At 42.5% G+C, this 16,608-nt stretch overlaps 1 protein-coding gene across 1 annotated transcript in view; it reads left to right on the top strand.

Moving 5' to 3' along the window:
* The window catches only part of large1 (LARGE xylosyl- and glucuronyltransferase 1), an 88,680-nt gene that overhangs the window by 18,426 nt on the left and 53,646 nt on the right, over nucleotides 1-16,608 (top strand). The window contains exon 2 of the mRNA XM_034526502.1: nucleotides 9,639-9,825. Coding sequence (XP_034382393.1) covers nucleotides 9,720-9,825 — 106 coding nt within the window. The 5' untranslated portion in view covers nucleotides 9,639-9,719. The remainder of the gene's footprint in view (nucleotides 1-9,638; nucleotides 9,826-16,608) is intronic.

Raw genomic sequence — 16,608 nt, 5'->3', positions numbered from 1 at the left:
TTGATAGCCTTCCAGACCCGATGGTGTTGTTCCGCTGCAGCTGGTCCTCCATCCTGGTCCTGTAGACATCTTTACCCTCCCTGATCTCCACCCTCAGCTCCCTCTGCACAGTCCTCAGCGCCTCCTTGTTGCCAGATCTAAAGACCCTCTTCTTATAACCGAGGAGTAAAATGTAATTTATACAAAATCAATAATTCCACCTTCGGTTATCTTGAAATGGTTCAGGATGAAGTATCTCAGCATGTTGTGTATCTGGTCTGACGTAATCTTATATTTTTATTAAAGAATTAACCTAACAAGTCCAAGTTAAATGCATCAATCTGGTGCACTTTGAGAGCAAAATCTATGAAGATCTATGTGGTTCTTTAGTAAACCATTAAAGTTGTAGTCCTGATAACATGGGGACAGGTCCGACACCAATCCTTGTACCGTTAGTGGGATTACTTTTCTACGTTACCAGGCTGGTGGAGTTTCAATAGGCACGTACTGTAGAAAGATGGCATTTGAATTGGATGGAATAAAACGACTAAACTAAACATAGTTTGAGTGTATTGCACATTTTTTTGTTTCATCTCTTGGCTGTCTGACTTGCTTGTGGTCTATCTCAGCCTTGCTCCTGTTATGGTTTGTCTCTGACCCCAAGCGCACGACAACAGCAAGGTTTAGTTCTAGCCGAACACACGGCGTAGTTTATTGAGCACAACAAGTCGCTTAGAAAAGAAACACAAAAAACTCAAAGTGTCCCCTTAGTCCACGGGTGATCGAACATCAAACCCCAAAAAATCCAAGAAAATACTCCACACAAAAAAAGTCAGCAAAGACACGAGGGAAAGTTCAGTGACGACACAAGGAGGAAAGTCCACGGACATCATGGCACGAACTCGCAACGTCAACACAGACAGTCCTGATCCTTATCCCCCCGAATACAACGAGCTGACGAGCTGCAGCCGTGGGACGAGCTGAGTGGCTTCAGGTGTGAGTTGGAGCGCCCCTGGCTTGTCCCCGCCTCCAAGCCCGTAGCTCCCTGGCAGCGCTCTGAGGTACCGGGTGTCACTGTGTGAACGGGCTGAGGAGGGAGTCCGGCTGGCTGAGTCCTGACAGCTCCCACCTTAATATCCTACTGTCCCTATGTCCAGGTGTCCTTGAGCGAGACACTGAAACCTATGTTGCTCCCCAGGCGCTTTACAGCAGCCCACTGCTCCTGATGCAAAGGAGGGGTTAACGGTAGAGGTCACATTTCATGGATTTACCTGTATGTATACGACTTCTGTAATAACATTGGAGTTAAACTGCTGCTGAACGGGGCTTACCCAGGGCTCTGTTTGTGGAATGCCTCATGAAAAACAAAGGTCATTTTTATTAGGTGCTGATATTCAGTTAAAATATGTCATTGGGAGATCGCCATTAATGCTTATATATGTAATAGAGCTAACTGCAGAGCAACATATGGACCAACTCTTTACTTTATCAGACACAACGTGAGCTTCTAAAGCTCCAATGACACACACACTGAAGAGCCTCCTCTGCACAGTACTGCACTGGCCCCTCCCGACTACAACAGAATACTAATGAGTGTGGGGCGACTGTGGCTTAGTGGGGAGCGGGGTCGTCCTTCAATCAGAGGATTGGCGGTTCGATCCTCTGCTCCGCTAGCCCATGCCGATGTGTCCTTGGGCAAGACACTTAACTCTGAATTAGCTGTGCTAACGGTGTATGAATGTGTGTGAGAATGTTAGTTACTCCTGATGGGCAGGTGGCTCCTCCCATCAGTGTATGAATGGGTGTGAATGGGTGAATGATGTCATGTAGTGTTAAAGTGCTTTGAGTGGTCAGAGGACTTGAAAAGCGCTTTACAAGCACAGGCCCATTACCATTTAGTATTTACTGCGAAGGTAACATAATGAAATGGAAGGCAATACCCCCTGCACAATCAGAACTTGTTCTCCTCTGCGTGGGCAAAGCACAGTACTCTCTGTCCTCTTGTCAGGATAATGTGGATGGTGTTGACCTGTGGCTCTCTTGATTATCACATGGAGAATCTCCCTGTCTGCTGGCTCCACACAACAGAGGCTGCTCCTCATCGTCACACTCTTCTTATCACTTCCTGTTGTCGTCAGGTCTGAATGGAAAGATGGGTCTGTTCTTTCTACTGGTCTTCCTTAGTTAACCTTCTGAACCTCAAAGCCCGCCGGCAGCTTTTCTTACTAACGTTACCCAGCATGCTGTTCTGCGTCATACATTTGTAAGTACACTTTGACAAATCGCTGTGTGCCACGGTGTTTTACCCTTTTAAAGAGAGCTGGTTGTGGATCATGAACTGAATGTCAAGGGAATTGTCCAGGCCACAGCTATTCTACATAATGGTGGTATATGAAATTTTACATCATATGAAATTACGTCCGGTATATCGTAATACCATACCAGCCTGCTCTACCCAGAAGTGATTTTCTACCTAATTGAAAAAGCCCAAATTGTTTTTTCTAAATGGGGAGAGACATATTTTAAGTATTACATAAGTTATTTCCATGTCCATACTGGGTATCACGAATAACATGGTGATACAGCATGGAAAGTTGAAAAGCTTAGCTCATTAATATGATTATTATGTCATACTGCTCTTTTTCACAGTAATGGAGTTTAGTGCAGGGCAATTTATATGATACACAATGTCCTTAATTCATAGTGTTTTTTATTTCACATTTAGTTTAATTTGACACACAAACAAACGGGGCCAGTTCTGTGATTGTCTGTCCTCTCATTCAACCAATGGGTTGTTCCTGATGTTAAACTCAGACAAAACTGAAGTTATTTTACTGGGCCCTGAACACCTCAGAGATCAATTATCTGATGATGTGGTTTCTGTAGATGGCATTGCCCTGGCATCCAACACCACTGTAAAGAATCTTGGTGTTATCTTTGACCGGGGCTTACTACTTCCAGACTAGATTACTGCAACTCCTTATTATCAGGCTGCTCTAATAAGTCTCTTAAGTCCCTCCAGTTGATCCAGAATGCTGCAGCTCGTGTACTCACAAAAACTAAGAAAAGAGATCACATGACTCCTGTATTAGCTGCTCTGCACTGGCTCCCTGTAAAATCAAGAATCACATTTAAAATTCTTCTCCTCACCTACAAAGCCTTGATTGGTGATGCACCATTATATCTTAAAACCTTTAACACCCCAGCCTATTTTTGTAGGATTGTGCTCGAAAAACATACCCAAACTAAAAAAGGGCTATTTGAATAATGTTGGTGTTATAATAAAGTAAACACTTGTGAGAATGCTTCAGATGTGTAAATATCAGCCTATATGTTACTGGTTAAGATTAAATGAAGATGGCACACAGCACAAATTAAAAAAATTACAGGTTTGCCTTGTAAAAAACACTTATTATTATGATTATCTCTTTGGAATGATCCAGCTAGTAGTTTTTTTTTTCTCAGCATCCTAGCACAATATATGAACAGTATCTCTGCAAAGGTCGAATTTGAAAAAGTGAAGCTGAACAATAATTAGAGCCTTGTTAGTAAAGACAGTTTAGGCACGATCTGTGCCATTTGAGTTTCTCATGTACCAGACTATATATCTCTCTTTTTATATTACTAATGCAGTTCAGTACATGCATAAAGAAATTTGTATTAGTAATTTGAAAAATTTGTTTTTTGAAATGTGCACACTGTAATGTGATGAAGCGATTTGTGTTGCTGTGTTCTTTTGCTTGTATCTCGGTGGGGGTTGGGTGTAGAGGATTTTTAAAACTCTGACTGGAATCTGCATGGACTCCTCTTGCTTTTTGGTGCTAGGATGTAGCTACGGGTCGCTAGGCCCGGAAAACTGGACTGTGAGCTGATTTAAGGCAAATTATGAATACTGTATGATACTTGAGTTCTTATTTTTACTATTGTGTGAGTTGTGTTTGAAGCATTTGAAAACAGCTTACTAATTATTGTAGCTTACGTTCTGCTGTTTAATTTGATGGTTTATGGTTTTACCTGAAAACCCAGAGCCTCCTAATTCGGACCCTTATTTGGGGGCTGTGGGGTGTAAAAGGTTAAGGAGCTTGTAGTACCATATTGCCCCACTAGAGAGCTGCACTCACTAAATGCGGGGCTACTTGTGGTTCCTAGAGTCCTAAAAAGTAGGATGGGAGCAAGAGCCTTCAGTTATCAAGCTCCTCTTTTATGGAACCAGCTTCCACTTTCAGTCCGGGAGGCAGACACAGGATGTAGCTACGGGTCGCTAGGCCCGGAAAACTGGACTGTGAGCTGATTTAAGGCAAATTATGAATACTGTATGATACTTGAGTTCTTATTTTTACTATTGTGTGAGTTGTGTTTGAAGCATTTGAAAACAGCGTACTAATTATTGTAGCTTACGTTCTGCTGTTTAATTTGATGGTTTATGGTTTTACCTGAAAACCCAGAGCCTCCTAATTCGGACCCTTATTTGGGGGCTGTGGGGTGTAAAAGGTTAAGGAGCTTGTAGTACCATATTGCCCCACTAGAGAGCTGCACTCACTAAATGTGGGGCTACTTGTGGTTCCTAGAGTCCTAAAAAGTAGGATGGGAGCAAGAGCCTTCAGTTATCAAGCTCCTCTTTTATGGAACCAGCTTCCACTTTCAGTCCGGGAGGCAGACACAGTCACCTCATTCAAGAATAGACTTAAGACTTTCCTCTTTAATAGTGCTTATAGTTAAGGCTGAATCAGGTTTGCCCTGGTCCAGCCCCTTGATATGCTGCTATAGGCTTATAGGCTGCTGGGGGATGTTTTAGGATACACTGAGCACCTATCTCCTCTTCTCTCTCTCCTTATGGATGAATTTACATCTCTCCATTGCACCTTATTAACTCTGCTTCCTCCCCGGAGTCTTTGTGACTTCACGTCTCATAGGGTCTGAAGCTGGTCCTGGCTCCTGGGTCCTGCCACCTTGCCCCTGGCCTGGCCTCCTTCCACATGGCCCTGCCCTCATTGGTCTACAGATTGCAAAGCCCTCTGAGGCAAATTTGTTATTTTTGATTTTGGGTTATACAAAACGAACAGAATTGGTAATCGGGGGTCCTGTGTGTCATTTATTCATATTTGTGAATAAATGTTTTGCAGTGTGAATAATAAAAACTACAGGGCTTTACCAAGCTTGTTAAAGACATCTTAGTGACAATTGCAAGTGACAAATAATTGTCTCATGATTTAAGAGACCATTTACATTGGAAGTGTCAATTGAGGACACCTCGGACATATTTGTTACATCTTAACCCACATGAAGAAAGATGTGCATCGTAGAACTGTACAGAAGAAAAACAATCACTTTTACTGCACCACAGTGAAAATGAGCTGTTGCGTGCTGGCAGCAGCAGCGCCATGTTTGCTGGAAGTACTTTGATGTTTTCCGAGAGGATTACTTTCCTGGTAAGACAGAGTCGACTCCAGCTTCTAACGGCAACAATCCCATCTCATTCTGAAAGCCCAAGCTTGAAAACGTTCAGCGAACCCATCCTCAAAACTGCACAGTGTGTCATCGACATAACAGGTTATCAAAGCTAATATTCCACGCTTAACTGGGTGGTTTTGAGGAGACAGCAGACTATATAAACCAAACCAGTCTGCATGGATTGAGTAATGAGAGATGAACTGACCATTTAACATGCTGATCTATAAGTGAAGGTTGCCGACAAAGGTCTGTGGATTACTGATTACTGCATATGCATTGCAGAGCACAGTATAGTTGAGTTTGAATTGTGTTGATGTTGAGGTACCTTTGTCTCAGATGTGGTGCTATAGAAAGAAAGTCTGCAGACTAGCCTCTGTAAATCTGTCGTCTGTGAACGTGTCCCGTCTCCACTGCAGCGCCGTCACCCACAACAATCCTATCAGACTCTCGGCATGTTTCCCCATAGCCTCTTTCTACCAATAATCCACTGCTCCCATAATCATCGCTCATCACTTTTAGTGTCAACACAAAGCAATTTGCTATTGAGCTGTGGATATAAAATTCCATTTTCTATGAGCGTATTGTTGGGCCACGGGGGCTATGACTGAACATTTGAAGCCAGGCGATGGATATCACGTTACTCTTTTTACTGGGCAATTTGATAGCGTTTGGATGTGATTCATCTCCCTCTCTGATTATACCCGTCTGTGGGTTTTAGTGAGGAATAGGTCTTCTATGGTGCTAGTTTAGTTTGATCACGGAGCAAAAGGAATGAGTCTCTGTCACACGTGAACTATCTGAGAGGGTTGCTAGAGGAAGAATTATATCCGCTACTTCTGGTTGAAGTTTTTGCCAAGAAAGTTGTCTCACAGATCCTGTGTTGAAAGGGTGGCCGTGGCAATGCAAGCATAAGTTGTACATGTATCTTGGATGGCCAGACTTCTTTCCCCGGAAACAATGGACTTCAACTTTGGACAGTGAGCGCTTCCTCAGTGCGCTCTAAAAGCACCATGAAAATAGACCCCTCACGGACGTCTGAAGGCCCAGCAGCACGTACACGTGGTTCCAGGGCATAATGCAGCGTAGCGCTTACGCTGTCTTTGTATTCCTTTAAACCAGTGGTCACCAACCTTTTTAAGCCCAAGATCCCTGACCTCTGCCTTGGTGACAGGCAAGATCTACCTATTGAGGCGTTAGAGGAAAACACTGTTCAGACTTTGAGGCTTTTTATTTGGCCTAATTGTAATTGAATGAAATCAAACACTTTGGTCCAGCTTTCAAATTGATGTGACCAAGAACACACTAAATGACATAAACATAAAAAGTAAATTGTTTGTTAACCGCACACAATATGAACAAGAAAAACACATTTGTAATGAGCAGGCTGGATGAACTACCAATATTAATGTTGTATTTATCAATTGAAGTTACAACACAACACTGACAACATGCTCAGTTAGTTACTAATGTAAGTTCAGTTCAGCTCTGTGTCCCATCACAATGCCATCAGAAGGCATGTGACTCCAGTCAGTGAGCTGTCTGTGACTAGACACTGTCTGTGAGCTTGTAGTTGGGCTCATCAGCACAGACAGACAGTCTGAGGCAGTCTGTGAGCTGGCTCCTGGATTTTTGTTTGGTGATTTTCTGAACTCCACTGATGCAGTTTTCGGGACAAATTTGGCATTCATGAAAGTTTTTCTCATCTGGGCTTCGTTCTGAACTGAGCTTTTGTTTTGAAGGACAACAGCAGAAAAGCCAATCTCAATTCATGCTCAATGTTGAGCTTTTGTTTTGAAGGGCAACAGCAGAAAAGCCGATCTCACGGAGGTCGGACCTGGCGACTCGCCAAGAATCTTGGCCGTCGCGCAGCGTAACCTGTTAACGTCGTGACGTAAACATGTACACGAAGGTACAGGGACTTCAACATGTATTTATTAATGACTTAGTTTTATGTCCGTGTGCTTTGAACGTGTGTAATATGTGAAGTTCTCAATAAAGGTCTTTCTGCATGTCGCCCTGCGCCCCACCTGTAGCACCACGGCTACTACGTTCCCCTCATTGGGGAGCGCAGCTGAGAACACTTCCGCTGTGGAAGAACACAATTACAGGCGTTCATGAATCAGGCGATCAGAGATCTTTTCTGACGTTGATCTTCTGAAGTCCGAAAGAAAATATTTCAGAAGACACTTCAGAAAATGTTCGAGAATGAGGAACAATGTCATAAAGGTATACATGTGGGTATCAGCGGATCTCCTCACACAACCTCTCCAAAACAAGCATTCTCTTTGATATCTGCTTCTACTTCTTGAAGAACCAGCTCAAGGTGCATACGCCACCAACTGCTCTGGAGGAACATGCAATTTGTTTTCATGTTGCATTTCATCTGATAACGATTCCAGAAATAATGTCTTTCTGACAGTGTTACTTTCTGGCGTATTACATGTTTAAACAAACATTTCCTTCAGTAACCTCCTTTCTGCTGCATCCATAATGCCTTTTCTCCCTCACTCAGTGGCATGACATCTCTCTTGACAACGGTAATAAGTCTTCAGTTCTGCATTTGCAATGTAAATCGCATTATCCAGTGGAGAGCTAATATCGCACAGGGGTCAAAAGCTAAGGAGCCACTGAAATGACTCATAGTGGGCCTATCAAATCAGTCAGCAGTTGTCATACACAAGAGACTAGTTTAATCTCCTTTAGCCTCATTTAACCTTGTCTCACTCGGAGCTCTTCCCATTGCCACAATATAAAACTGTAGATTCAGTCAGGGCTGAGTTCATTAAGAGTGCTGGAAATCTGCTCAGCGCCCTCTACTGCATTCTACTGGGTGGCACTGATAATTGGCATTCTGGTTTGTGCCAGCCTCCACAGTGTCAGCTAGGGGTATTATGTTTCATCCATGGGCAGTCTGCTGGAGATTAAAAATCGACTGAGGTCAATGGGGTAATTAGACAAATGTGCTTGTAACGGAAAGAGGATTTTGACTAATATCATATCATGAGACTGCTATACTGTCTGCCCTGCATCGCACTGGAAATTGACAAATTAGTTTAGGTCATCCAAGCCAGATTAGGATGTGACTGCCTGATTAATCTTTTGAGACTGGCAGGTGAAACAAGATTGAACGGCTTGGTACTTGCAGAGTTTGAATTTAAATTCGATATGGATGATTTAATGAGCTCGAGAAGTTGGTTCCATGGGGACTCTTCCATTTGACTGATTATGTTTATCCGCTATGAGTTTTGTGCCATCAGAGGTCAGAGAACATTTGATATTGATTACATCCTGTAGAGCTGGTATAGGCCATAAAACATGGAAAACTCACTCTTGCAAACTAGTCTGTTTAAATAATGAGTTGTTCCAGATTTATATGATTGTAATTTGCGTGCTTGCTGCATAACTTGGATTTGTTTGTACTAATGAGAGCAAATGTAGTGCCCCAACAAGTTGGGCCATCCAGTGTCTGAGTTCAAACTGGTTTGATTTCATGCAAAGCAGCTGAACTTACGTTATTATTATTACGTGATAACATTATGACACATTCTGGTAAATGAAGTAGTAGCCTGTATCAGCATCCTACTTGTATTTCATTAATAATAAGCAGTATGATAACGTGATGAACATCAAACTATTTTTAAACCGACTAACGCAGCCAGTAGTGTCTGACAGGCCGCCTGCGTTTTACTGCCCAGCCGAGACCGGCAACATGATCATTACATGTCATTTAGCTGACGCTTTTATCCAAAGAGACTTACAACCATGTTACATTCATACACCGTAGAACAGCTACAGGGAACAATTCAGGGTTAATTGTCTTGCTCAAGGACACATCGACTAGGGTGGGGATTGAACCACCAACCCCCTGATTGAAAGACAGACCTGCTAAGGTGGGAAGAGGCGCAGCGCAGTTCATGTGTCATGAGACGAGACATGAGTTAGTCTCAAAGTAAAGTCAATATGGCAACATTTTGGTTTTGAAGACGAAAAAATTGAAAAGTTGATAGTTGTTGTGCTATAATTGATGGCTGCTGTCCAACCTTCGCATCCATCTTGAGTATTTTATTCAAAAGGGTCTTTTGGCGCAGGTGGTTCAGATGCATGTTTTCTTTACAACAGCACAAGTCGTGTGCTCAGCTGTTCATACAGGATGTGAAATGGCAGCACCGTCCCTAACATATTTCTTCCTTCTCTGCCCACTCCTCTAGTGCCATGAATCAGCCTGGACAACAGCTGCTACCCACATAGAGGTCACTTTACCTCTCTTTCCATTTGCTTCGGACCAGAGGATGCTGGGAATGTGTCGCGGGCGCAGGAAGTTCCTGGTGGCCTCTCTCGCCCTGCTCTTCATCCCAGCACTCACCTGGCTTTACCTGTCAGTCGGGAGCTTCCAGGGTGAGCACAGATCTCTAACATACTGCTGGTACTTTGGAAAAAAACAGGCTGGAGAGGTTTTCCGGCGTTCACTTACTAAATCATTTGCCTTTTTACTGGTGATTTGTTACTTAAAGAGTAAGTAAATGTGTTTTTAGTAGTGTTTTGATGGATTCACATCTTACTCTTGACATTTTAGTGCAAAGTATTTGAATTCAACATAATGTGTTAGAAACCTGCATAGCGACTTCCCTCTACTGAATTCTTCGTCCACACACTCTTGTGTCAGCCGAAGAAAGCCCATTGTTTTCACCAAATAATCAGGCAGGAGAGAAAAGGCTTGTTCTGGGATCTTGATGCTTCATTGGTTATAGAAGGTAAGCCGACAATAGATGTGCATGTGACTGACGGCTGCGTTTGAGACTCCTCGGCTCTGATTGGCTGTTTTCCTCCAGGTGCAGTGGAATCTTTCAAATGTCATTCGGAGAACTAAAAGGAGGCTGATGAACCTCACCCAACTAATATTAGGTTCATTCCAAAAATAATCTTTAATATTTTTCCTCCACCACTAATTTAATCCTTGATCAATCTCAATCTTACACAATTAAATAAAAAAATGTTCACTGTAAATGGACCTGTACTTGTATAACGCTTTTCTAGTCTTACGACCAATCAAAGCGCTTTAACAGTACATGACATCATTCACCCATTCCACCTGCACATCAGCAGTAATTATCATTCATACACTGTAGACGTAGGCGTTTTGGGGTTAAGTGTCTTGTCCAAGGACACTTCCACATGGGCTGGCGGAGCCGGGGATTGAACCGCCGATCCTCTGATTGAAGGACAACCCTGCTCAGCACTGAGCCACAGTTGCACCCTGTATACCATGCCTTAATATATAACAGACAGGTTGAAAGAAATGTCCTGGAACAAAGTCACCCTACCCTCTTCTGTTTCTTCCAGAGGTGCTATATTAATGAGTTACTGAGGCCTGTCCAAAGTTGATTACTTCCTACAGACAATATAGTCTGGGAGTTTTTGGAGCTACTTTAATGACTTTGACTTGCAGGATTGAAATGCTGTGGTAGTGCCATTATTAATTATGATTAAATTGACAATTTTGACTTGGTCACAGTCACTGGAGACTGTATATGTGAATAGGCTCCCATAATGCAATAGCCACCAAAGTCGGCAAAGTAATGATTGGATTTGGCAGTAAATTCCTATCGCTGGGGAGTAGTTTCTGGGACTGTGATAAGTTGTGAAAGGACCTGGCTGCAGGGAGCATCAGCTGTAGGTTGGGCCTGAATGAATCGGACTGGAACAATGTGCCTCCACTGGCTCGGACGCTCCCTTTCCCACTTCCTCTCCTCTCTCCATCTCCATCCCCATTCTGTTGCCCGGTCTCTATCTCCTTCTCCTCTCTCTGTTGTGTTTATCTGCTTGACAGAGTGAGAGTGAAGGCCACTCTCTGGGGTCTGAATGGGCTGCCACATAGAGCAAACCTGCAGAGAGAATAAGGTTGTATCGATAGAGAAATACACGATAGCCCTTGAAAGTGTCCATGGTACCATATTTACATACTTTTGTGGGTTTGTTTTCCAAGCTTTGGGCTTGGGCTGAGTTAGGCCGTTCACAACTTTGTGTTGGACAATATATAGTCCCAGAAATAATTACAATAAACAACATTAAAACCATTTTATAACTGCATAATAATGAAAGAACACCTAAATCACCTAAAATGGTTGAAGTCATGTCCATATATCGTACGATAAATTGCTAACGTAAAAATTATTGAGGTCATGTCCATATATCGTACAATAAATTGCTAACGTAAAAATTATTGAGGTCATGTCCATATATCGTACAATAAATTGCTAACGTAAAAATTATTGAGGACATGTCCATATATCGTACGATAAATCGCTAACGTAAAAATGATTGAGGTCATGTCCATATATCCTACGATAATTAAAAAACCTGTCATGAGAGGCCAATGCTGAGAAGTGAATCAGAATACTATTTTGGTACCAACTAAAATATGTATGTGGTTGGGATTTGATTGTGTGTTATTAAATTCATACAATGTATTCTTTATAGTCTTATAGTAAATCTATTTGTCATCACCTTTTGTTGGCTCGACAGCCAGAGCAACTACTAGTTTGTAGTGGCAGCTTCATTAAATGTTCATAACCTGTAACCTCACAATGAAATGTGCAACAGAGGTTATGACATTTTGATTAAACACGTCTGACACATTGAAATACCAGGTTTAGTCTTTGTATCTGTGTACCTTTTATTTTATTTTTTTACCAACTACTCGAGACTGCTCTGTTGATCTTGTTGAAGTACAAAAACAGCCCCCTCGCTTCCAGAAAGGCTGATAAGGGACTTTGAGTTAAGATATTTTTCTCATACTCATGGGTAATTTTGATCAGGTTAGATAATTTACCCTACTGACCTCTCACGGTGTCACAGATTGTGACTTGACTAGTGTGAAAGTACATGACCATGTAGTCTGCTTGTATTGTGAGAGAAAGAAGAACACTTAAGGAACTACACTACATGTGAGTTCATACTGTATGGAGGTCTCAGAAATGTTGTGTGCAAGTAACAACTTGAGTTTCTTTTTAATGTGACGACGATGATGAAGATGACGGGACCAAAGAAACAAATACTGCGTGAGCGGAAACAAACGTGCGTGCCAGTCAGACGGCAACCTCCAGTTCTGAAAAGTAATGCTCATGCTGAGCTGTCTTTAACTTGCATTCTCTCTACTGTCCATCAGGGGGAGACTCCTCTGGTTGGATCAAGTTTCAAGGTTTTATTTGCCATTTGTGCCTAATTGTCTTCATTTACTTCTGTTAGTTGTCTCATGGTGGTTATATCGAGTTTTTACAAAAACAGAAAGACGTTTAATGAAACACATTGCAACAATACTGCCTTGAACTACTGTCTAATTTGCTGGGTGATATGTCCCACCCTACTTCTGTGTATCCAGATACTTAACAGTTTGGAGACATGCTAAACAAACCTTCAAAGCGTATTGCAGTCGCTCTGGCGTGAACAGAAAGTCATCAGAGGTCACGACTGCACAAGACATCAGGAAGCCTTTCAATGGCAACATGAGCATCCACACACGTGCAGCAGCAGTACACTGAAGGGAAACTGACTGATCGTAGACATGATACACTCTGTCATGTATACGTTGCTGATAAATTAATAATGTCAATGGGGGTTTCAAACTTGACATACAAACCACCATCTAAACATCCTCCAACAATCAAGGTCGCTGACCCTGACAGCCCATCAGCATGATGCATCCAGATCATACCATCCCTGTCACTGTCAATGCCAAGATGAGAGACCATCCATCTGTCCTGAGACGCGCGCACACACACATACGCTTGTGAACCAGCAGGACTCATGAAGCCAGTGTGCTTCATGTGTCCTGTGTGCTTCAACTGCTTTGGCCACACCCTCGACCTTGTTCTTGCATATGGCATTGACATTGAGCATTTGGAGGTCTTCCCACAGAACCCTCTTCTGTCAGACCATTACCTCATAACTTTTGAGTTTATACTCCCGGAGTGTACATCGTTAGTCAAAAGTTTCTACACCAGATGTCTAACTGACAGTGCTGTAGCTAAATTTAAAGAAGCGATTCCTTCTGCATTTGATTCAATACCACGTCTCAATGTGACGGAGGACTCCTGTGCTAACTTTAGTCCGTCCCAGATTGATCATATTGTCGATAGTGCTACAGGCTCACTGAGAAAGACACTAGACTCGATAGCCCCACTGAAGAAGAAGACAATAAAACAAAGGAGGTTTGCTCCCTGGTATAACCCTCAGACCCGCAAACTAAAGCAAACTTCACGAAAGCTTGAAAGTATATGGCGTTCCACCAATCTGGAAGAATCACGCTTAGTTTGGCGAGACAGCCTTAAAACATATAAAAAGGCTCTCCGTAATGCCAGAGCAGCCTATTACTCATCAGTAATAGAGAAAAATAAGAACAACCCCAGGGTTCTCTTTAGCACTGTAGCCAGGCTGACAGAGAGTCACAGCTCTGTGGAGCCGTGTATTCCTATAGACCTCAGTAGTAGTAGTAGTAGTAGTACCTCAGTAGTAATGACTTCATGAACTTCTTCAATTCAGTTTATTTTGTATAGCCCAATATCACAAATTACAAATTTGCCTCAGAGGGCTTTACAATCTGTACACATACGACATCCCTGTCCCAGGACCTCACATCGAATCAGGAAAAACTCCCCAAAAATAACCTTTCACAGGGAAAAAAGGGAAGAAACCTTCAGGAGAGCAACAGAGGAGGATCCCTCTCCCCGGATGGACAGAAGCAATAGATGTCATGTGTACAGAATGAACAGCATTTACAAAGTTACATAAACACATTACATGAATATGACAATGTATGAATGGAACTCCAATCCATGAAACAGAAGGAGGTAGAGAGGAGGGGGCGGGGCATCAGCAGGGCCAAGGTGGGAGGCCGGCTCACCAGGCATCAGACACCTCCAGGTCCAATGGACTCTATGAGACGTGAAGTCACAACAACTCCGGGGAGGAAGCAGAGTTAATAAGGTGCAATGGAGAGATGTAAATGTATCCATAAGGAGAGAGAGAAGATGAGATAGGTGCTCAGTGTATCCTAAAACATCCCCCAGCAGCCTATAAGCCTATAGCAGCATATCAAGGGGCTCGACCAGGGCAAACCTGATTCAGCCCTAACTATAAGCACTATCAAACAGGAAAGTCTTAAGTCTATTCTTGAATGAGGTGACTGTGTCTGCCTCCCGGACTGAAAGTGGAAGCTGGTTCCATAAAAGAGGAGCTTGATAACTGAAGGCTCTTGCTCCCATCCTACTTTTTAGGACTCTAGGAACCACGAGTAGCCCCGCATTTAGTGAGCGCAGCTCTCTAGTGGGGCAATATGGTACTACAAGCTCGTTAAGATATGATGGTGCATCACCAATCAAGGCTTTGTAGGTGAGGAGAAGAATTTTAAATGTGATTCTTGATTTTACAGGGAGCCAGTGCAGCGCAGCTAATACAGGAGTCATGTGATCTCTTTTCTTAGTTTTTGTAAGTACACAAGCTGCAGCATTCTGGATCAACTGGAGGGATTTAAGAGACTTATTAGGGCAGCCTGATAATAAGGAGTTGCAGTAATCTAGTCTGGAAGTAACAAACGCGTGAACCAGCTTTTCTCAATGAAAAGATTTCAACTATTAGAGGCAAGATTGATGATCTCTTGCCCTCAACTACTGCCAATCTGTCATCAAGAGGTGTTGCCTTGGAAACGGCTGTATGCCCTGGTGTATATTTGGATGGCTTTTCTCCCATTAACCTAGACCAATTGTCCTCAACGGTTTCTACTTCTAAACCGTCTACCTGTCTCTTGGACCCCATCCCAACGAGGCTGCTTAAAGACGTGTTGCCTTTAATTGGCACCTCTCTGTTGGATATTGTTAATGTGTCTTTGCTAACAGGCCATGTACCACATTCCTTCAAAGTAGCTGTAATTAAACCTCTCCTGAAAAAGCCCACTCTTAATCCAGAGGTGTTGGCTAACTACAGACCGTTCTCTAACCTTCCCTTCCTCTCTAAGATCATTGAGAAAGTAGTCGCAAATCAGTTGTGTGACTTTCTACATCAGAATAGTTTATTTGAGGAGTTTCAGTCAGGATTTAGAAAACACCACAGCACAGAGACAGCACTGGTGAAGATTACTAATGACCTCCTAATTGCATCATCTGGTGAAGATTACTAATGACCTCCTAATTGCATCATCTCCGTACTGGTATTATTAGACCTTAGTGCTGCGTTCGACACCATTGATCATGACATCCTATTACAAAGACTGGATCAGTCGATTGGCATTTCAGGTACCGCACTAAGTTGGTTTAAATCCTATTTATCAGATCGATCTCAATTTGTATTTGTAAACGATGAAGCCTCAATGACCACCAACGTTAATCACGGAGTTCCACAAGGTTCTGTGTTTGGACCAATTTTATTTACCTTATATATGCTTCCTTTGGGCAATATTATCAGGAAACACTGCATAAACTTTCATTGCTATGCAGACGATACTCAATTATATCTATCGATCAAACCAGAGGAGACCAACCAGCTCGCTAAAATTCAAGAATGTCTTAAAGACATAAAAACATGGATGACCTGCAACTTCCTGATGTTAAACTCAGACAAAACTGAAGTTATTTTACTGGCCCTGAACACCTCAGAGATCAATTATCTGGTGATGTGGTTTCCGTAGATGGCATTTCCCTGGCATCCAACACCACTGTAAAGAATCTCAGCGTTATCTTTGATCAGGACTTGTCCTTTAACTCCCACGTTAAGCAAATCTCAAGGATTGCATTTTTTCATCTACGTAACATTTCAAAAATCAGGCACATCTTGTCTCAAAAAGATGCAGAAAAGCTGGTTCACGCGTTTGTTACTTCCAGACTAGATTACTACAACTCCTTATTATCAGGCTGCTCTAATAAATCTCTTAAATCCCTCCAGTTAATCCAGAATGCTGCAGCTCGTGTACTCACAAAAACTAAGAAAAGAGATCACATTACTCCTGTATTAGCTGCTCTGCACTGGCTCCCTGTAAAATCAAGAATCACATTTAAAATTCTTCTCCTCACCTACAAAGCCTTGATTGGTGATGCACCATCATATCTTAAGGAGCTTGTAGTACCATATTGACCCACTAGAGAGCTACGCTCACTAAATGCGGGGCTACTCGTGGTTCCTAGAGTCCTA

The sequence above is a fragment of the Cyclopterus lumpus genome, chromosome 23 (assembly GCF_009769545.1).
Source record: "Cyclopterus lumpus isolate fCycLum1 chromosome 23, fCycLum1.pri, whole genome shotgun sequence".
Taxonomy (NCBI): Eukaryota; Metazoa; Chordata; class Actinopteri; order Perciformes; family Cyclopteridae; genus Cyclopterus; species Cyclopterus lumpus.
Note: the sequence above shows the minus strand (reverse complement) of the source record. Positions and strands in the feature narration are given on the sequence as shown.